The sequence below is a fragment of the Notechis scutatus genome, chromosome 2 (assembly GCF_049901735.1).
Source record: "Notechis scutatus isolate UNSWTSFEM ecotype Mainland chromosome 2, rNotScu1.2, whole genome shotgun sequence".
NCBI classification, from domain to species: Eukaryota; Metazoa; Chordata; class Lepidosauria; order Squamata; family Elapidae; genus Notechis; species Notechis scutatus.
In genome coordinates, this window is record NC_142010.1 from 18,799,418 (window position 1) to 18,822,231 (window position 22,814).

Below are 22,814 nucleotides of genomic sequence, written 5' to 3' on the forward strand. Positions count from 1 at the left end.
GATCCTTAATATCTATAGACCCCTCACATCCTGGACATAAACTGTTTCAACTTCTTCCCTCAAAATGATGCTATAGAGCACTGCACACCAGGACAACTAGACACAAGGACAGTTTTCCCCCCAAACACCATCACTGCTAAACAAATAATTCCCTCAACACTGTCCAACTATTTACAAAGTCTGCATTACTATTACTGTTAATCTTGTCATCATTCCTTATCTCCCCTCCCCTCCCACTTGTAACTGTATGACTGTATCTTTGTCGCTTGTATCTGTTGAAAGGTATCAAAATGCCTTTCTTTCAAGGATTCGATTTTCCCACTGGGAGAGCTCTGGCGCAAGGATACGGACAACTGCTTGAAAGCTGGATCTTTTTATTTTTCAGGAAGGTGGGGAACAGCGAGAAGCCTGCGTTCCTGGGCTAGCTAGCTTCTTATGGTAAGTCCCTGGTTTTTTATACCCTTTTCTCCCTTTGTAAGTTGATTTTGTGTGAGTGTTTGTATTTGTGCTTAATGTTTCAAATCCTGTTTGAGTTTGTCTTTATTCCCGCTGGAGGGCAAACTCCGTGGGGTGGCCAGATTGTATTATTGGTTTTCTGTAATCTCTTTTAGCTTTAAGATAGTTTTTCATATTTGTTCTGTGGCAATCTCCTGTCTGTCCCTTTTGTAATTTATATTTTATGTCTTTTGTCTGTTTTGCTTATTTGGTATGTCCTGTGTTTGTAAGGGTTTTCTAAATTATCTTTTGTTTCCTTTTCCTGTTTGTCTAGTTTTCTTAATTACTTAGGCTTTTGTCTATAGGGATTCTTTAATACTTTTTATTTGATTCCTTTTTCTATGTAAGTTTGTTTTCTGGCTGGCCTGATGTTCCCCTTGGGCTTTTCCTGTTTTTGTGACACTACTGCCTTCGTGAAATTTCCTTTCCACATATCCTTACAATCTATATTGTCTGTTTCCTGGTATGGTTTGATTGCCTATTTGTACCCCATGACTGTCATTAAGTGTTGTACCTTATGATTCTTGTCTCTTGACAAATGTAACTTTTATGTACACTGAGAACTTTTGCACCAAGACAAATTCCTTGTGTGTCCAATCACACTTGGCCAATAAAGAATTCTATCTTCTACATAAGTTAGGCAACCTACAACTGCAGAGACCTGGATTCTTTCTACAGTCCTCTTCTCTACAATTTTTTTCACATCTGTGGACTGTATCTCCTGCCTTGTCTGAACTGGCTTGAACACTGGCAGGTTCCTAGATCTTCTAAATGATATTTGACCAGCATTTCCCCCCTTTTTATAACCCTATAATCCTGTGATGGTGAACCTATGGCACGCAGAGCCCTCTCTCTGGACACAAGAGCCATTGCCCCAATTCAGCTCCACCGTGCATGCATGCGCCCGCCTCCTGCCAGCCAGATGGTCTTCGGGTCTCTGCTGTGGAAGCGTGGGGGTGGGAAGGGATGGGACATGTATGGAAGTGATGCACTCATGTGCATGAGTGGGACGTACGTGCTGGGGTCATGCATGCGTGTGGGGGTTCACACGCATGGGAGTTGCATGTGCATGCGTAGGGGTGAGCTGCACATACAGGGGTTGTGCACACATGCATGGGGGCACAAGGGGATGCATGCGTATGTGCAGGGGCATGGGGGGTCACGCATATGCAGGGCACAGGAGTTGTGCGCACCTGTGCAAGGGTACAGGGGTTGCACATGCATGTGCTGGGGTGAGGGGGTTGTGTGCATATGTGCGGGGGGCGGGACGGATGTATTTTGGGTGTATGCGCACATGTGTGCATGCGCTTTGGGCACTTGGTGCCAAAAAGGTTAGCCATCCCTGCTATAATCTCTTCGTTCAAGGTAGAGTCGGAGCAACTGAATGAACCTGAGTGTTTACTGGCTGGATGCTTTTTGTTCTGTATTCTGTACAGTGGTAGATTTTGTCTTCTGTACAGATGCAGATAGATAAACTCAACAAAACATCCGTACAAAGTTTTTATTATTGGTTCATCAGGTATCCTCATAACTCACATTTGTGACGAAGTTCTTCTTTAATGACCAATCCTTTGCATATCTGTTTTGTAGGTAAAAAGATAGTTATCTCCTATTCCCTTTTTCCCATCTTGTAGCGATAGAAATAGAACAGTTACCACGAGTCTGTGAGTTTAGCCAAGAGTGAGGAAACCTCCCCCAACCCATCGAGGGTCGATTTAGTGACCAATCAGGATTACAGATGTGGTCATGTGACATGGACTACATTTCCCAGGATAGCTTAACTACATTTACCATGATGCATTCCCTTAAGGGGACAGCTCCCAATTGCTACCTAACTATCCAATTCCCATACACTGACTTTTCCTGATGCCTATGTGGAATTTGCAGCAGAAATTTCCTCTTTGTGCCCTGAGAGAGAAACATCCGCTGCTACCTAGAACGGAACTCTCAACCTTCCAAGTGGGAGGCGAGCGTCTTCACCTCTAGGCTCCCACGCATCAATATGGTTTCAACAAATTAGGAAGTTCTCCCTCCTCTGCAGCACTATTACAGGAGTTAAAGATGGAGTGGTTCTTGGGAGCGGGGGGCGGTTGACACAAAAAATAGATTCCTATAATGTTATCATGTGAAATGTGTGACATCTATGACATATAGTTTCCAGGTGGTGTATAGTATCCAGGCCTTTACTTATGACCACAATTGCGACTGGAATTCAGTTACTAAACAATGTGATTCTCATCTGACTTTACAACCTTTTTTTTTGTCATGGCTGTTAAGCAAATCACCATGCTTGTTAAGGAAATCTGATTTCCCCGCTTGACAACCAGTGACTCTTAAGACACTGCAATATGCTCGTTGCCAAAGGCCCAAATTTGATCACGTGAGCATGGAGATGCTACAATGGTCATACGTGTGAAGACCGGTCATAAGCCATTTTTTTTCAGCATTGTTATAAATTCAAATGTTTGCTAAATGAATGCAAGTCCAGGACTACCTGTATAATGCTAATTTTTTTATTTATTAAAGGGATGGGTGACAATAATAGGGAATCCTAGTTTTCATGGATAGCCAATGGGGAGAAATGATGGGGAGTTAGACTCCAGTGTTGCTCAGCTTGACTGAACAGCTTGCCCATAGAGAAGCCTTTTCTGTCTCAAAAATTAATGCGGGAAGAATAAGATGGAAATTATACATCAAAAACTGAAGGTGCTGTGTGTTGAGAGGCATAAAAATAGATACAGAAACAACTACAAAATCTCTAAAAGTAACCACAGGTTTCTCTTTCATTTGACAGGCTATATTTAAAAATTTAACTATAACATATTTTATTTCATGTATTGAACCAGAGGTGGTATTCAGCAGGATCTGACCAGTTCTGGAGAACCAATAGCGGACATTTTGAGTAGTTGGGAGACCCTGCAAATCCCATCTATGACTGGCCCCGCCCCCATCTATTCTCTGTCTCTCATTGAGTCCCACCTGATCAGCTGGGTCTTCTTTTGTTGCCCTGCACAGGAGAACGGAGCTGGAAAGCAGGTTAGTAGGGTGGGGAGAGAATGGGGATTTTACAGTATCCTTTGTCTGCCACGCCCACCAAGCCACGCCCACAGAACCGGTAATAAATTTTCCTGAATCCCACCACTGTAGTGAACTATTTTTTTTAAAGTAATATAATAGGAGCACGCTCACAAATTTTGTGGGGAACCAGCAAAATCTTCTTCATTTAGAAGTCACTTCCTTTTATGCTTCATTTCTCATATACAAGAGAATGGTATGAGGATTTTAGTGGTTCTTCCCTCGGATAGCCCCTCTTTGCTCCGAGGTGAAACAGCCATTGCTGAAAAAGGCAGCGCACAGTTTGAGGGGGGGGGGGGGAGAGTTTGTTTTTTTTAATTCTGCATGCAAATCCTCAGATGATTACAGACAGTTTCTGACAAATCCAGTAATTCTCTGTATAGCACATATCAGAGTCGATTCCCTTCTTTCCTATAATACCACAGATAGCCCCTGAAGTTTGGTATCTATGAGGGGAAAGAGAAAAACACTTTCAGTTTAGAAAAAAGGGTAAACAAGAGCCATCTGTTCACCCACAAAGACACCTGCCTTCTACAGCCTTCTCTCTCTCTCACACACACACACATATGCGCGCGCGTACACACACACACACAAACACATAAATGCACTCAAACACATACAAAATGGTAATATAAAGGAAGGCGAGTCCTCCATAAATATGTTACGTTTAGTAAACCAGAGACTTTGTTGTCGGGACTGCAATAAGTTATGGAAGCAAAATATTATTATTACAATTTTATCCTGCCTTTATTACTTTATAGGTAATGTGAGGCAATAAACATATACAATACTCCTTCAACTTCTTATTTTCCCCATAGCAACAACCCTGTGAGTTGAATTGGGCTGAGAGAGAGGGACTAGTCACTAGCCCAAGATTACCTAGCTGGCTTTCATGCCTAAGGCAGGACTAGTGTGTTGATGGCCAGCAATTGGCTGTTGTTTCCTTGTGCTGCCAAGTAGTTAGGAGTACTTAGAAGCACAAGGAAACAACAGCCAATTGCTGGCCATCAACAGACCAATCAACCAATAGGAAGGCACCACATAAAAACCACACACAGAATAGCCCAAAGTGTACATTCCAGTAGACTAAACCTCTGGTCCTGGTAACTGACCCAGATTGGATCCTGCAACATAATCGTGGGACACACATATCTTCATTTATGAAGAGGTTCCTTCCCTAATGAAGAGAAAGCTGACCCTATCATCATTTTAAAATGCTTTTAGATTCCATAGAGACTCTAGATATCTATATTATCTAGATTTCTTTCTCGATCTTTTACTTTATTCTGCAAAAAAATCACTATATTACAGGTTTCTTTTGTACTAGAAAGATATTACTACTCACAGTGTATGGTTTAATGGTGAGCCGTTGATCCACATCCACTTCTTCTCTGGCAATTTGAATTTGAGCCCAATCCATGTATTAATGTTTGTTTTGTTCTGGATGAATTCCTGTAAAACATCATTTCATTTTCATTACAAGGATGGCTGTTGGAATGTCCTATTACTGAGTTTGTGTTAAATTTCACCAGATGAATTAGCCGCCCAAGTAGATCCCCAACTTCCTGCCAATTATGCCTCTGATGCTTAGCAGGAGAATTTTGTCCCATCCATTTATCCCTCAGGTAGAAAAGGATGGAATAGAATAGATGACAAATAAGCATCAAAGTAAGATCAGTCAAGAAAGTCCCTACTATGTATTCATTTGTCTGATGCCACTTCTCGGAAGTATCACCTGAAGCCTGCTGGGAAATGCTAGCCCATCCATTGAAATATTCCTGTTTAAAATTAAAATAGAAAAACTAAGAAAGTTATGGATTCTTCACCTGCAATGGATTCTTTTACCTGTTCTGCTGTATCAGAAATCATCAACAGTTGAGATCCTTTTGCCACACAGTCCTTGTAGCTTTGGTTCCAGGACTGGATTGAATTAGAAATCCAGTAGCATTTGTCTTTGTATGGAAACCATGTTATAGGGCACACACTGCAGGATCCATTCTCTAGGAAGGAAAACAAATATTTTCTTTTCTTTTTTTGAAAAAAAAAGCATGTTTGTAATCAACTCTACAGGTATATTTCAAGCACTTTAAAGTCACTTGGAAAGCTAAGGAGGGGATCCCATTTAAAAATATGACAATTTTTAATGGGTTAGGCAGGGTTATTCATTCAATTTCATGGTGACTTTGCATAGATTAGCATATCCTTTTTTTAAAAGGACATTTTAAAAAAGCTGGCAGCCACAGGAGCATGACGTGGACTGGGTGAGGGGCCTGAGTGGCAGCGGCTTAACCCTGGCTCGCCTTCCTCTCTGCCACCAGCCGCAGGAGGAAGGAAAGGGCAGGCGGGGATCGGGGGTCGCAGCCAGCTGGGAAAGCCGAACTGCTGCCCAGAGCTGCAGGTGAGGGTAGGCAAGGCAGAGGCTGCAGGGCACACCTGGCTTGAAGTTCCCATCCCTTTGTTTGTAAATCTGCCCAAAAGAGGGAGGGGAGGAAACCCCCCCTCAAACCCGGCCCCTTTGTTTGACGCAGAGTCCGGCCTTTCAGAAGACTCAACATATTTTTTGCAGCATGGTGACCAAAATTGGCTGCAATATTCCAGGTGTAGTCTTAGTAGGGTTTTTAAAAGCAGCATAGCTATGAGAATTCTCTCCCTCTCTCTGCTTCTCTTTTTGTGTTTGGCGACTTCCTCAAATTTATCACTGCCTGAATATAGTGGGTCCTAACTCTATCCGAGTAGATAGATTGTCGTTCTGAGAAAGGGGCTTGGGCGGACATGCCCGAAAGAGCTATTAAGAGTAGGATGATGATACCTCCTTGAGGGTGAATGAGTAGTCCAGAAATGCAATGAAACAATCAGTCAACAATAAGAGATGACAGGCATATTTGGGGATAAAAAATTTATGAGAAATTATAACGGAACATTTCAGGAACAGGAACATTTTAGTTAAAAATAGAAAGAGTTACCTGCAGGCGCATTTGTAGGCTCACACAAATATTGCCTTAGACAAGTCCTGAATTTTTGTAATTGGCTGTTTGTTTTGTTTTCATTTTGTTTACAGTGATGTGCATTTGAAATTCCAGTCATTTCCTGGAAGTTTTGTGAGCTTCTGTTTGTCGCTGTTGAGAAACTGCACTTCAGGCCTATAAAACATTAATCCAGAATTATAGTTACATAATTAAAACTGCACAATACCATAAATATTGTATATTTGTATTCTGAATAAAGAGAGACTCCCATCTGGATTCTGCCAGGGATTCATAATAATATTCAATCAGTACTAAAGCTCCATTTAGCACCTTTTGATAGCTTCTCGCAAATTTTATTTTATTATTTTATTGATATCCTGTCTTTATTATTTTTATAAATAACTCAAGGCAGGGAACACACGCAATACTTCTTCCTTCTTCCATTTTCCCCACAACGACATCCAGTGATGTGGCTTGGGCCAAGAGGGAGTGACTGGCCCAAAGTCACCCAACTGGGTTTCGTGTCTAGGGCAGGATTAGAACTCTTGGCTTCTACTAGTGCCTTCAGCACTACACCAAACTGGTTTTCTTTAGTATTTTCACTTGGGGCAATTTCTTCATTAAACGAACTGAGAGACCACAAAGCACCATGCAATTGTTTGTATTTTCCTGACCTCTTTACTAAGCAAGATGAGAGCCTGAGGAAAAAGACGATGGACTAGGACGGGGGTGTCGAACTCGATTTCATTGAGGGCTGTATCAGGGTTGTGTTTGACCTTGGGAGCCCCCAGAGGGCGTGGACAGGATGGGCTTGGCAAGCTTGGCATCACTTGTTTCGGGGGTGCTTGTGGTGACCTCAGCGCCCTGCCAGTGAAAACGGGCTCCTGAGCTCCATTTTCAGCTGTGATGGCCTTGTGATGATCCAGGGCATGGCACAAAAATAACAAAGTCACAAAAGTAGATAAATTCCCATTAATACCTCCAACTTGGCCCCCAATATGCAGTTATCTTTGGCTGGAGATCAAACTCTTCCAAAAACAGTCTACAAAGGGGAAAAATGTAATCCGAACCCAAAGTACAGATAAATTAGAAATAAAAAAAACTAATAAACCACGCTGAAGTAATTAACACGACAGGCCAAGATAATAAATTCCAAAATATAACGAAGGACACACAGTTGGGAAAATGCCAAAACCCAGATAAGCCTTAACAAAGATAATGCACACTTTGCTTCCAGCAAGGTGCTGTGTGCAAACGCCATTCTTATATCTTCTTCTCCCAGCTGCAACTAATGAAAGTGATCAGGGCCCTTTTCTCTCCTGTAAGCCACATTGCTCCTCCATTCCTCCCTGCATGCCCTAGGACCGTGGTGGTGAACCTATGGCATGCATGCTACAGGTGGCACACAGAGCCATTTGTGCCGGCATGCTAGTTGCAGGCAAACTTAGTTCACTGCACATGTGCGTGCCTCACAGCTGATTTTCGGCAGGTTAGATGTCTTTTTCAGCTTCCCAGAATCTTGAGGAAGGCTTCTGCAGGCTTTGCAGGCTGAAAACAAGGCCCATTTCGTCACTTCCTATTTTTCCGGAAATACCAGAAGTGCCTAGTTTTCGGCCTGCAAAGCCTGCAGAAGCCTGCAGAAGCCTTCCTCAAGCCTCTGGGAGGCCGAAAAAGGCCTCAAACCAGCTGAAAATCAGCTGTGAGGCGCAGTGCAGGTAAGGGAGCGGTGAGAGTGGGGATTGTGTGTGCATGCATAGGGGGCATGGGGGGTGTGCATTGCCTTGTGGGTGCTGGCACGTGAGCGTGAGTGTGCAAGTGTGTGCACAATTTTTGGCACAGGAGCCCAAAAAGGTTAGCCACCATTGGCCTAAGATGAAGAGGGGGTGGCCCTGGGTCTTCCTCTGAATGCCCAGCCGGACTGTGCCCTTCCCCCATTTCTTCCACAGCCACCAGAGCCACACTCCCACTCCCTGTCAGCTGCTCAATCTCCCCCTCAGAATCAGACTCCAACAAGGGCATGACAGGCCTCCTGCAACACTTTGCAAGTGAAAACAGAGCTCAGGAGGGCCACATGTGGCCCTACCGAGCTCTGTTTTTGCTGGCAGAGGCACCGCAGGCTGGTCCCTTGCTGTTTCCTGATCTGGCTCCCAGGTCTTGAGTTTGACACCTCTGGATTAGGAGAAAGGCTGAGAGGCTTGTCTGTAAGGAGGGTCAAATGTGAAGATGGGATTGCCCCATTTTACATTGTTGTAGCCAAAAATCTGGCTCACTTAAAGCGATCAAATCACTTTGTAGCTTCAACATAAATGTATTAAGTCTGCAAACAATGATAAAGAAGTAAACAAGGTGCAAATTACAACATGACATCAGAATATTTTTAATAATCCCTCCTGAATAGCCTTTATCCCATCCTACTGGGTCAGAATAGCAGCTATATTATCTTTAAGATTTGGTCACTGAATGTAAACAATGTGATTTATTAGGTCATTGGTTTCTGTCTGATTCTCCCACCTGTGGCCACTCCGGATCAATTCAGCTTAGATTAGAATAACAGAGTTGAAGGACTTTGGAGGTCTTCTAGTCCAACCTCATAGAAGGAGACCCTACTCCACTTCAGACAAATGGCTGTGCAATCTCTTCTTAAAAGCCTCCAAAGATGGAGCATTCACAACTTCTAAAGGTGAGACATTCCACTGTCTCACTGTCAGGAAACATCTCCTTAATTCGAGGTTGGATCTCTCATTGATAAGCTTCCATCCGTTACTTATTGTCCTGTCCCTGGGTGCTTTGGAGAACAGGTCAACCCCAGTGGTGGGATTCCAATTTTTTTACCTCAGGTTCTGTGGGTGTGGCTTGGTGGGTGTGGCTTGGTGGGCATGGCAGGGGAAGGATACTGTAAAATCTCCATTCCCTCCCCACCCCACTAACCTGCTTTCCACCTCCATTCTCCTGTGCAGGACAACAAAAGAAAACCCAGCTGATCAGGTGAGACTCAATGGGAGGCAAAGAATAGATGGGGGCGGGGCCAGTCAGAGGTGGTATTCCGAACTACTCAACATTTCCGCTACTGGTTCTCCGAACTACTCAAAATTTCCGCTACTGGTTATCCGAACTACTCAACATTTCCGCTACTGGTTCTCCGAACTACTCAAGATTTCCGCTACTGGTTCTCCAGAACTGGTCAGAACCTGCTGAATACCACCTCTGGTCAACCCCCTCTTTTCTTGCAGCCCCTCAGATTTTGGAAAACTATCGTGTCACTTAGTCCTTCTCTTTGTCAGATGAGACATATACCAGTTTCTGAAACTGATCATTGTACGCTTTAGCCTCCAGTCCCTTAATCATCTTTGTTGCTCTTCTCTGCACTCTATCTGGAGTCTTAACATCTTTTTTATATTGTGGTGTCCAAAACTAGACCCAGTACTAATGCAGCATAAAGGGATCATAACACTTCATGTGATCTTGATACTATCTCTCTGTTGATGCAACCTAGGACTCTCCTTAACTTGAGTGGGGAGGAGACAAGTTTTGATGGATGCTAAAGGGCTGGGCCCACTGTATTTTATATTTTAGAAAACCCTGGGCCTGTCTTATTTACGCTTCTTTGAGAAGGGATCCTTGAATCTTTGGGTGTCTGCTGATTCTTACTTATGGAGCTTCGTCATGCTCTCTCCTCCTACAATACTTACCATAAACCCCCATCAGTATCACAGCCACCATCAAGAGAACGTTCCCAGTGCAGGAAAGCCGCAGAACAATCCAATGCCAAGAAGGGCATATTCTGTGATCTGCAAAATTCAAACAGAAACATTTGGAACATTACTCTAACCTAAGTGAATTGGAGCTTTTATCTTATGTATTTTGCAGATCACCTGACTAAATACTAAATAATAACAAAGTCATATTAGAAAGGCAAGTTATTGAATCTCTCAGCTCGGCATGTTCTCCTTGACCTTCCATTGGACATGTGATATTTCCCTTTTCTTCATTTTTGCTTTTTTATTTAATGAATAAAAATATCATTTAAAAAACTGTTGAATCAGGGTGATTTATGACTCACTTGAATGGTTGCTATTTTGATTTTTATGTATTCCCCAGCAGACTGCATTTTGTCCTGTATTAAGGTTTTTTTTTAATGCTTTTAATCCATTTTAGTTAATCCAAATGTTACCAATAGAAAAGAATATTTGCAGCTCAGGGTTGAACTGTTGAGTCCCTGGTGCTCTGAGTTTTGTTGTTTTCTTACAGACATTTCATTACTGAAATAGGTAACATCATCAGTGCCAAAAGAAGTGGGATTTGTTCTCTGTTTATATATGATGGCTTGCCCTGTCAGTGTTGGTGGGAGTGTTGTTTTCTTCTTGCTAGTTTCTTGATTAAGCTGTAGTTTAGGGCTTGATTGTTTATCTGAGTTAGTAGTTCCTTAATTGGAGTATTGTTTACTGCTTGATTATTGGTGTGGTATTAATTCTGTTGTTAATCCCTGTTTCTTTGTATCTTGATTGCTAGCTGAGGAGATGTTTCCTTTTTAGGTTTTTGACTGTCTCTTTTGAATGATGTACAAATGTTGTTTATATTGATATGCCTATTGATGGCTAATTTGTCTGAATGCCAGGTTTCCAGGAATTCCCTACAGTTTTTAGACTTAGCTGGGTTTAAGATGCTCATAGTTTCCCAGTTGAAATTATAGTTAAATTTAAATGTTAATTGTACATAGTTGTGTTGTAAATAGCAAGGACATAAAATATATTAAAATAAATAAATTTCCAAACAATGGTACTGGCTATATTCAAATTCCCCCCAAAAAAATTGTGTTAAAGATTATATTATACGAGTAAAACTTAGACAACTACAGAATAAATGAAAAAGGAAAAGAGAGGGGAAAAAGAAAAAATAGGAAACCTCCCTTTTCATTCCAAGCAAGTATAATATACATTAATAGCTTATTACTATTCCTTAAAATATAGCCAAGTATTTCTTCATTTTCTTCATTTCATATCTTACCCAATTTCTATCGTTCCTTTCTATTGAATAGCAAAGTCCATTAAGGGTTAACAGAAATAACATTATATTACAATTTCTAGGAGCTGCTCATAAATCAACACATGCCAAATTATTTTGCTGTTTATACTGCACTCTGCATTGGACAAAGAATTTTAAATTTTGCTCGGATGAAATGCATGACTTCTTCTCCAGTTACATTTCTCTTAGCTTCTTGTTTTTGCTAATATGCCAAGTTAAGTTGATTGAACTTGAGATTTCAAAAGAGTTTGAATAAAGTGAATTTTGAACTAAAATTTGAATGCATTTAAGGAGACATGCCGGAATATCAGATTTCCCCCCCCCCAGTATAATTATCTGTTATGCATGCATTATTAGGGGAAGGGCAAAGGGCTGAATGTGACCACCCCTTGACTATAAAAATTGCTATAAGATTGTAATTGGGCCCTTAGGTTAGCTTTCAAACCAAGGTCCTTATATCTTGGTACCAAAATAAAAGCATAATTTTGTATCACACCTTGTGTCTGGTGACTTCGCTCAGCTTTGACACCAAGCAAGAGCCCAGTTTTGGGGGCAACATCCACACCGAGGTCTGCACAGAACCATGTGGGCCACTGCATTTTGCACCAATTGGAGCTTCCGGATGATCTTTAAGAATAGCCCCATGTAGAGTGAGTTGCAATAATCAAGATGGGAAGTGACTAGGGCATGAATGACCGTGCAAAGGGATTGTCAGTCCAGGAGAGGGTGTAACTAGTGCACAAATTGCAGTTATTATAACTTTTTATGCATATTTTCCATCTCCAAGCTGTATAAACTTGGTTAGTGCAGGGGTGCCAAACTCGTGGCCTGCGGACTGGATGCGTCAAACACTGGCGACATCCATGTCTGATTTAGTAAAAAAAAAGTCGTGATATGTCATGTGATGACATGAGTTTGACACCCCTGTCTTATTGTCTATAAGCATATCAGGTGATGTGTGTTTGTGTAATGAGGGAGGGTGTGGCCTAAGGAGATCAACACCCTATATATATAAAAACATATATATATAATATAAACAAGGACAAATAGACTGAAAAACAGCTTCTACCCCAGGGCAGTAGCTCTTTTGAATTCTGCTGTATAGTGCAGTGTTAGTGTGGTATCGGGGGTTTCCGGTTCAATGTGTGAACAGTGAAGGATGCGTGTTTGTGTTTATTTTCATGGTCATTATGTGCACTGAAGATGGTGTTTGATTTCACTGTATGAGGTGCAATGACAATAAACTAAACTAAACTAAACTAAACTAAACTTAACTATATCAAGCTGTGCACAATTATTAGGCAGCTTTTTTTCCTCAGGCAAAATGGGCCAAAAAAGGAGAATTAACTGACTCTGAAAAGTCAAACATTGTAAAAAGTCTTTCAGAGGGTTGCAGCACTCTTGAAATTGCTAAGATATTGGGGCGTGATCACAGAACCATAATTTTTTTTTTGTTGCAAATAGTTAGCAGAGTTGCAAGAAACGTGTTGAGAAAAAAAGATGCGCATTAACTGCCAAAGATTTGAGAAGAATCAAATGTGAAGCTACCTACAATCCATTGTCCTCCAGTGCTGTCATATTCCAGAAATGCAACCTACCTGGAGTGCCCAGAAGTACAAGGTATTCAGTGCTCAGAGACATGGCCAAGGTAAGGAAGGCTGAAACCCAACCACCACTGAACAAGACACATAAGTTGAAGTGGCAAGACTGGGCCAAGAAATATCTGAAGACAGATTTTTCAAAGGTTTTATGGATTGATGAGATGAGAATGACTCTTGGCAGACCAGATGGATGGGCCTGTGGCTGGATCAGTAATGGGCCCAGGGTTCGACTTCTACTCAGGAGCCAGCAAGGTGGAGGTGGCATATTGGTATGGATTGGTATTATTAAAGATGAGCTAGTTGGACCTTTTCGGGTTGAAAATGGACTCAAAATCAACTCCCAAACCAACTGCCAGTTTTTAGAAGACACTTTCTTCAAGCTGTGGTACAGAAAAAGTCTGTGACTTTCAAGAAGACCATGATTTTTATGCAGGATAATGCTCCATCGCATGCATCGAAGTACTCCACTGCGTGGCTAAGTAGTAAAGGCCTTAAAGATGAAAGAAGAACGACATGGCCCCCTTCCTCACCTGATCTAAACCCAATTGAAAACTTGTGGCGTCTTCTTAAATGGGAGATTCATGGTGAAGGAAAACAGTACACTTCTCTGAACAGCGTCTGTTATTGAAAAGAAGGGTAATTATATTGGTCATAGGGCGGGACAAATGTTTATTTGTATGTTTTGAGTTGTTTGTTTGTTATTCTTACTTTAACAGATGCAAATAAATGAGTGAGATGGGCAAATTTTTGGTTTTTCATTTGGTTGCATAATAATTCTGCACACTAATAGTTGCCCAATAATTGTGCACACATATTCTCCTAAGAAACCCAAACTCTCACTTTTACTTTCTTAAATATTCAGGTTTGAGGTTTAGTAATGTTTTGGATTGACTAAGAACACTGTAGTTGTTCAATAATAAAATCAATCCTCCAAAAGACAACTTTCCTAATAATTGTGCGCACAGCGTAGAAACCATCCAGAGCAGTAGTTGCCAACCAGTGGGCCAGGGACCACTGGTGGTCTGCGAGAAAATTTTGGTGGTCTGCAGAGAAATGTCACCCCCAAGGCACCCCCACATGGCCCGTGGAAACACAAGGCTTGTATCGCTTGCGTTGTGAACAACATAAGGTAGTGAGGGGAGGGGGGGGGACTTGCTCCACTCGCCCCACGTGCCTCTCTGGCCATTGGGCTGCTTCTTTCCGCTTCTTTCTTGCTTGTGGCTGCATGCAAGGAAGGCAGCAAAAGTCTTTCTTTCTCTCCCCCAAACTTCTGCCAGAAATGAGTATTTGGGACCCTGCAAGGCATCCTGCTCCAAGAGGCTGCGCCGCATGATGAGTCTCATAAAGACTCATTTCTGGGGGAGAGAAAGAAAGACTTCTGCTGCATCTGTTGCTTTCCTTGCATGAAGCCAAAAGTCTCTCTCTCTCTCTCTCCCTCTCTCCCTCTCTCTGTCTCCTGAGAATGGAGCTGGAGATGGTATCCTGCGATCCCAAATAAAGAATGATCGATCAGTAGGAAAACGGGGTGGGGAATTTTCCTGCAGACTTTTTTGGGATTTTCCCAGGATCTCTGGTCCGTGGGACTTAAAATTATGAGTTTGATGGTCTCTGAGGTCCAAAAGATAAGCGACCCCTGATCCAGAGAGTACTGTAAAGCACAATGGAGTGTACATAAGTACTATTGCTATTGGAAAAACAGCCAGATTTTCAGGGGTTTCTAGGATATTATCAAGGTAGGAGCCATATCAGACTCTGGGATGATGATGTTCTAGAACATGGGTGTCGTCGCCGAAGAAGCCCAAACCGTCCGCAGTTTTGATCCGTGCTCGCTGCTGGAGCACTCTGAGCCACCTGGATTCGGGGCTGAAGCCACCCCATAGAGGTGGTGAAGAAGTGGGAGCCGTCAGCGGGGTTAAGGAGAGCCGCATCTCTCCTCCTTGGCTGGCCATTACTCCCTTTCCCAAAGGCGGTTGCAGCGGTGGTCAGAAATGGCCACTTCAAAGAAGAACCCGACCGGACAAGATTGTGCAGGAGGAAGTTTAAAGGAGAAAGTTTGACTGACCGGGTTGAATGGAGAACATCTATTTAAGGTACCTGGAACCTAAATTTTAAAGACTAATACTATTCCTAAAAAGATTTTAAACTGCAAAAAAGAAAGGGAAAGGAAATGGAATTGGCTTTTTCCCCTCTAACATCGACAGTTTTCACTGACTTGGAACATTAAGAAGAAGAGATTCGAATAAGAAATTGATACTAATCCACTTTGATATTAATAGGCTATTTCTAGCTGAAAATAAAGTGTCAAAGGGATAAAGATTCTTGGATAATTTAAAAACTTTCTTTAAAAAAGAAAAAGAAAGCAGTGGAGGAAAAAAAAAGGAAAAAAGAGGGTGGAATCTGGAAAATGGAGGAGACCACCTGGAACTTTAAAAAAATTGATAGTGGAATTTTAACAAGTCTTGCAAAAGATACATTGTAGCTGACAAGAGAACAAAGCCCCTGGAAAGAGAAAGAGAAAGTGAGAAGTGAGAAAAGAAGCAAGAAACAGTTTTGGATTATTGGATGATTCCTGGAACTTTGGATGGAGGATCCCAATGAAATAAAATAAAATCAATTGGGGGTTGTTTAAAATTTTTTTAAATGGCATCACTCCTTGAAGAGTTAAAAATGAGACTTTAAGAACAAAAAGAAGAAGCACAAAATGGAAAAGGATCTTTTGGCTTCGTATTTCAATTTTTAGAAATGGAGATCTTAAACTATGAAAAACAACAAAGAAACGTTGGCAGAACAAGAAGGGCGGGACAACGAAGAAGCCATCTTCAGTGACCAAGCAATTTTAAGCGGGGTAAAAAAGGGAAAGGGGGGAAAGGAAGTTAAAAACTTAAGTATTGAAGCAATAACCAAAAAAAAGAGTAATTTGAAAAGTAATCATAATATCAGGAAGAAGCAAAAGGGAGGATCACAGAAGGGAGAATCAGATAGAAAAGGGAATAAAGAGGGGAGGGAGAAGAAGAGAGGGAAGAGGGAAAGGAAAAGAAGCTACAAAAGACAGAAACAAGATATAGAGGTACAGGAAAAACGTAGAAGAATTAAAGTTATAAACCCATTTAAAAGACACAGAGACAATGGTTAAAATTTAACTTAAGGAGAGAATTCTGCAAAGGTGCATGGGATAGCATTGTTATATAATATGTTAGATGATTAAAGTGATAGAAAAAAATTCTACCAATGTGTAGTGGAATATTTGTTTGTAAAGAGAATAAGGCTCTCAATGATTTAAAAAGAACGTTTAAAAAAAAACGGAAAAGAAACACGGAAGATTTTTATCAGTTGATAAGATGAACTTGAATAAGAATAATAACTTTATTGACTACTGTTAATAACTATTGTTTTTTTTTTTTATTTAAAGACAGTAATAAATATAAAATGAAATATAGATGATTAAAGTAAAAGACAATTGATATTACTAGGTAATGTTTGTTAAAAGAAATAGAAATGTAAAAGATTGTACTTGAATAGAATAATTATTCCATTTACTATTGTTATACATATATACGCAGATATATATACTTGTTTTCTGAGGTTTTCGCGGGTATTTGTATGTGGATCTTTGGTTATTCGGGTTTTCTCCCGCGTAAAATTGGAAGTATCTAGGCGACGTTTCGATGAAGTCTCATTCATCATCTTCAGGCTTGTGTCTTCGGCTCTGTGCTTCTCAGAGTAAACTTTTATTAAAAAAAAGAACACAGGTGTCAAACTCGCCATGTCACGTTGCCATCACGTGATGTATTGTGACATTTTTTTCCTTTTTGCGGAGCTGAGGTAGGCGTGGCCTGTGCGTGATGCATCCAGCCCACAGGCTGCCAGCTTGATTCCCCTGTTCTAGAAGACAGACTCTATAGGTGCTTACTCTGAGAAGCACAGAGCCGAAGACACAAGCCTGAAGATGATGAATGAGACTTCATCGAAACGTCGCCTAGATACTTCCAATTTTACGCGGGAGAAAACCCGAATAACCAAAGATCCAGATATATATACATATATACTTTTTTCTTTTAAGAATTTAGTGTGTATTTTAAGGGAATTTACCAAGCAGAATTCGATTGAAAATAGGTATGTGTTATAAAATAGAGGTTATAAAATGAATGTTATAACTGTAAGGATGTAACTTAAATTTTTAAATAAGATTTGAAAAAAGATACAAAGGTGTTACACTCCAGTCCAGTAATTACAGGGGAAAATTTGTTTTATGAGAAAAGATAATATGAAATTGTAAACAGGACAGACGAAAGTATAAAAACATTGATTAGAAAGATTTTTAAAACTAGAAAAAGATATGGAATTGAATTAAGAAAGGAATGAGATAATTTAAAATAAGGCTTTAGGAAGTAAAGAAAGGGAAAAGCTATTGAAAAAATTGTGAAAATAGTTATAAGATATGGATTAGAATGTATAAGATAAGTCTGTATTGAGTTTATGTCTGTATGGAGAAGTGATAACCCGGTGCCACGCTGTTGTCAAAAAAAGATATTTTATTTGTATTTGTATGTTTTGTGAAAACTTAAATAAAACTGTTATTTAAAAAAAAAAAAACACAGGTGTCAAACTCGCCATGTCACGTTGCCATCACGTGATGTATTGTGACATTTTTTTTTCCTTTTTGGGGAGCTGAGATGGGCGGGGCCTGTGCGTGATGCATCCAGCCCACAGGCTACCAGCTGATTCCCCTGTTCTAGAAGACAGGCTCTATAGGTGACAAGATTTACTTCCCAGAACTCTGATGCAGTTTATCACTCTGTATGATCTTACTGGAGAAGGGGAAACTGTGAGAGATAAGTGGCTCTCAAATCACCTAATCTTATCATAATAAATGTACAAGAAGAGTTGCTCAAAGTACAATGGGCAGTGTATAAATTTAATAACTAAATGAGCACATGTCCCAAAGGTGCTTTTTCAAGAGGCAACTGGACTTTCTGGTTTATTGTTTTCTTTGAAGACATTTCACTTTTCATCCCAGAAGCTTCCTCAGCTCTGACTGGTTGATGGGGAATGGAAGGATTTATACTCCTTGCAGACAGCTGGTCATTTGCATTCTATTAGCAGGTCGTTAAGGCCACCTGGTGGTTTATCTGTGTCATCAGAGTCACCTGAGTGGTGCAAATGGGTGTGGAGCCTTCTTGGAAGTGTTACAAAGTAAGGAGTATAAAACCTTCCATTCCCCACCATCCAGTCAGAGCTGAAGAAGCTTCTTCAATGAGAAGCGAAACGTCTTCAAAGAAAAAATAAAAATAAACCAGAAAGTCCAGTTGCCTCTTGATAAAGCACCTTTGGGACAAACAGGAGCTGGATGACTGAAAATCTCTAAGTACATGTGAAACAATTGTAATGAAAGCAGCAGAGAGCCAATTTTTGAACGGACAGAGATTAAAGAAAAAGAACAAAAGCTTTCTAGCTTCCTCAGAAGATAGAGAGGAAGATCTCTACTGAACTGCCTTTTGATCAAAGTTCTTGTGTGAGGTGGGCGTGGGTGGATGAAGAACAGACATTTAGAACAATCTATGGTTCCAAGTCACACAAACCTTTTAGAGGCAACGGCTGGCAGCTCTTAGAATTGTGTCTGGAAAACCACAGGATAATAAAATGCGCCAATCTCTTAGCACAAAGCTAACAAACAAAGAACTCCCTTCAAATTGTACTTGATACATAGTCCCCGTTGCATTCCTGCAAGATTTTTGTAGAGATCCACATTGCCAGAGATCTTTCATGTTTCATACTTGGCAAAACAACGCAACCCTAGTTTTTTGAAAGCACCGAGATCTGCAATGCTCTGTCTTACTGGGTTCATCAAGGGCTCCTAAGCTGTGATGAACTTTTCTACAATTACTTGGGAGCAAAGGTAGCTTACGGGACATCCAGTGCGAAGAACTTCCTCCTGTTTTCTCTATGAGAAGATGCAACAACTCAGAGCCAGTCTTGTGTGCAATATTTCGGATATTGTACTTGCTTCTGTTATTACACTCAGTATTGCATTATAGCTCATGCTTTTTCTACAAGCCAAATACCCATCACCCCTCTGTTATCTGCACAGCAACAATCTTTGGAAAGAAACTGACTTGGGAAATATTGCGACTGGTTCAAAGTCAACAAATGAACTTTGCAGCCGAGTGACAACTTAAATCTGGTTTCCCATCTGCACCCTACTCCTTACTGCCTGTGTGGACTTCTACTTATCATCTGTACATTTAAAAAAAGGCTGAAATGGAAGAAGACCTTTCAAAGTACGTTGCCTTTCTCAGTCTGAGAGGCTGTCCTGAAATAAATGAACTTACCTGCCTGCTGAACCACAACGACATTTGAACTTCTTCTGGATGAGGAATCTTCAGAACATTTGATGTCCGCATAGACCAAACCGGCATCCATGGTCAACTGCAACCCAAAATAGATGGGCTAGCTGTAAGTGAGGCGTTCTTAATACGCCTGAATATGAGTAACGGAAGTGTTGTTGATCTACACTCCCTATTACTTCTAAGTGGCAAGTATATTCTCTTTGCTCATGTACAACTGTGGTTAGGTGCTCCTACGCTGAAAGGAGGAAAATCTCTTAGAGAATATGACTGAAATAAAATGTGTTCTTCTCTAGGTGGTTTCCAGACAACAGTGCAAATGAAGCTAAGAGTCACTGTTGCAATTTGCAAAAGAAACTAAGATTAAAAGTTAATTTCTCCCCCTTTTTGAATTGAATTGATTTCTTTATTGTCATTATATGTATATACACAGTATACATATAGCGAAATTCACACAACACCCAGAGACCAGACTCAACACACAAGCATCCACACAACAGATCAAGTAATACTGCCCAACAACTCACTGATGATGGTCCTTAAGTTCATTGTTAAGTGCAATTTTAGCTCTGGGATAAAAACTGTTCAGAAAACATGTGGTCCGAGTTCTAATTGTTCTGTATCTTCTGCCAGAAGGCAACAGTTCATAAAGATTGTAAGCAGGATGGGAAGAGTCTCTGAGAATGTTGTGCGACTTCCTCAAACAGTGAGATGCGAAGAGGTCATCCAGGGCTGGTAGCTGGAGCCCAATGACATTTTGGGCAGTTTTAATGATTCTCTGTAGAGCTTTTTTGTCTGCTACAGAGCTGCTCCCATACCATGCAAGAATGCCGTATGTCAGGACACTGTCAATGGTGCTGCGGTACTAGGACAGAAGTAGATGCTGAGATAGATTTATCTTCCTGAGCATTCTCAGGAAGTACAGCCTCTTCTGTGCCTCCTTCACAAGCATGTTAGCATTCATAGTCCATGAGAGGTCCTTCAAGGTATAAGTGCCCAGAAATTTAAAACTACCAACCCTCTCCACCTATGTGATCTCCAGCAGGTTCAACAGGTGGGACTTCTCTGCACACCCATCACCCAAAAGAAACTACAGTAGCCCAGGATGGCAACCATGCCCCAATCCAGGACTTGCTGTTTTATCTGCTCTCTTCTTTTTTCATTTTCACCCTCCCCCTTTTCATCCACCCAGTATGATGTGCCCATTGAGTATGAATGGCTATTATTTGTCTATTTCTGAAATCCCCACTTCAAATGATAATGCTATCTCTAGTATTGCAACGTCTTACGCAACTTCCATTTTGTAGCCTAGCCATGTTATTCACAATTAAAACCAGATGTGTATTTCTAAGGCTCATTTAGGAAGTCCTTGAGAAGCAGTCCTTGACAAGTGGAAATTGCTGCAACCTTCTCTTTTGATCACCACTGTTATTTTAATTATTCTGTATGTTTACATTTACCGCACAATCTTAACCAAGCAAGAATTGTGTGTACAAGGCTCTCCTTCAAAGCTGACACGCAGAAAAATATTTATAATACAAGAATTGGAAGAGTGAAGAAGGCAGTGGAAATCTTGACAACTGGGGATTGGGGGTGCGGGGAGAGAAAGGCCATATGGAGTTCAATTTTCCCAGACTCACAATTTTTTAGTTTTCTGACAGTTATTTTCCTGACTCTGTCCTGATTCTGGATGTCTCTATTTTCCTGAAGTTTAGGACACTTTCCAAGCTATCCTTGTATGTGAGTTTGCTTATTTCAGTGTTGGTTCATCGTCAAGTTCTCTGTTTTAAGAAAAAGGAAGTCGTGAGAAAAAACTTTCATGGCCTTTTATTCTTACAAGAAGAATGGAGACAAACTGGAAAAGCAAAAATGAAGAACGATGCAAAATATTTGGAGGCCCTCAAACTGTAATAAATCTGCAGAAGAAACTTTCAGATCAATGTTCAATCACTCCCCCAAAACCCTTCAGCATGGCTGATGGCAAGGCATGCTGGGAGTTGTGGTTCAACAGCCACTGAAAGCCCACGGGATCCCAACTCTACAATTGGATGATGGTTTGGATCAACAAAATAAAACACTTGCACAAAAACTCTGTTAATGGGACATTTTGAGAATTACGGTCCTAATGTAACAGAACATCAGACAAAGGATGTGCTAGGGCTGCTTAATCAAGTTATATTACATCTGGCAAAGCCCGTATTGCAATTAGGAAGCCAGCCCTGCACTGACCAGAATATAGCAGCTTTTTTCCAGATCTTTCTTTACTTTTTAGAGTCATGGGGAGATGCTAAAGTGTTCTCGGTTGCTGAAATATCTCAAACATTATTTACTGCATTGGCTCAAACCACACGGTTTGGAACGACAGTTCTTATTTCCTGTGCATCACAAGACACGATAGCTACTAACTCTGGTCAGGAAAAAAAGGCAGTGTGAAAAGCTATTTTTTCAAACAGAAAACATACTATCATGAGCCTGACCACTATCTCTTTTTCTATAGCATGCAGTGAGTCGCTTATTAAATGAATGCCACTCCCAATATTTTTTCAAATTGTAATTTCTTCAAAGGAGGAATTCATAATCTTTTTTCCTCCGTTGGTACCTGTTAATCACTATGAAAGGACACTTAGCAACTCTAGATGCCTCTGAAAATGATCTATTTTACAGCGGTGGAAAGATAGCAATAGCAATAGCACTTGTTCTTATATACCGCTTTACAGTGCTTTACAGCTCTCTCTAAGTGGTTTACAAAGTCAGCATGTTGCCCCCCCCACACACACACAATTTGGGTCCTCATTTTACCCACCTTGGAAGGATGGAAGGCTGAGTAAGACCACACCTAGAGTACTGCATCCAGTTTTGTTCACCACATTATAAAAAAGATGTTGAGACTCTAGAAAAAGTACAGAGAAGAGCAACCAGGATGATTAGGGGACTGGAGGCTAAAACATACAATGAACGGTTGCAGGAACTGGGCTTGGCTAGTCTAGTAAAGAGAAGGACTAGGGGAGACATGATAGCAGTCTTCCAATATATTGATGACCTACAAGCTCCCTTCCAACTCTGATTATCTGTTATTTGTTAACCTTGAGCCACTCCAACTGCCAAATTGCAGTCAGCCGGCAGTCAGCAGAAGTAGCTTGCACTCTAACACGCTAACCACTGCGCCACCACAGTTCTTGCAGATGTTTGAGTTTTGCTCTCTGGAAGGGAAGATCGTTGTTTGAAAAAATTGGCTTCCAAATTGTTTGCTTCTAGGTTAGAAGACTTTTACATTTGGTGGCCATCTTAACTCCAATTATTAATAATAATAA

The 22,814-nt window shown here is 40.9% G+C and overlaps 1 protein-coding gene across 1 annotated transcript; it reads right to left on the reverse strand.

Annotated features, from left to right (window-relative positions):
- Positions 1-1,986: 1,986 nt before the first annotated feature.
- Positions 1,987-19,687, reverse strand: LOC113423194 (killer cell lectin-like receptor subfamily B member 1B allele C). Its single transcript, XM_087954374.1, has 6 exons — positions 19,489-19,687; positions 10,226-10,324; positions 6,534-6,710; positions 5,416-5,570; positions 4,916-5,022; positions 1,987-4,016 (listed from the first exon to the last, which is right to left on the reverse strand). Exons 1-6 carry the CDS (start codon positions 19,577-19,579, stop codon positions 3,905-3,907), a joined length of 741 nt encoding a protein of 246 aa, XP_087810500.1. The 5' UTR covers positions 19,580-19,687; the 3' UTR covers positions 1,987-3,904.
- Between the last annotated feature and the right edge of the window lie 3,127 nt (positions 19,688-22,814).

What these genes read in the sequence shown, in the direction of transcription:
- LOC113423194 (XM_087954374.1), bottom strand. Translation starts at nt 19,579, where the DNA reads ATGGATGCCGGTTTGGTCTATGCGGACATCAAATGTTCTGAAGATTCC. An exon ending in GCCTACAAATGCGCCTGCAG is followed by an intron (nt 5,571 to 6,533) that starts GTAACTCTTTCT and finishes TTTCCTTCCTAG; the next exon opens with AGAATGGATCCTGCAGTGTG. An exon ending in TCACCATTAAACCATACACT is followed by an intron (nt 4,017 to 4,915) that starts GTGAGTAGTAAT and finishes TTCCCCTCATAG; the next exon opens with ATACCAAACTTCAGGGGCTA.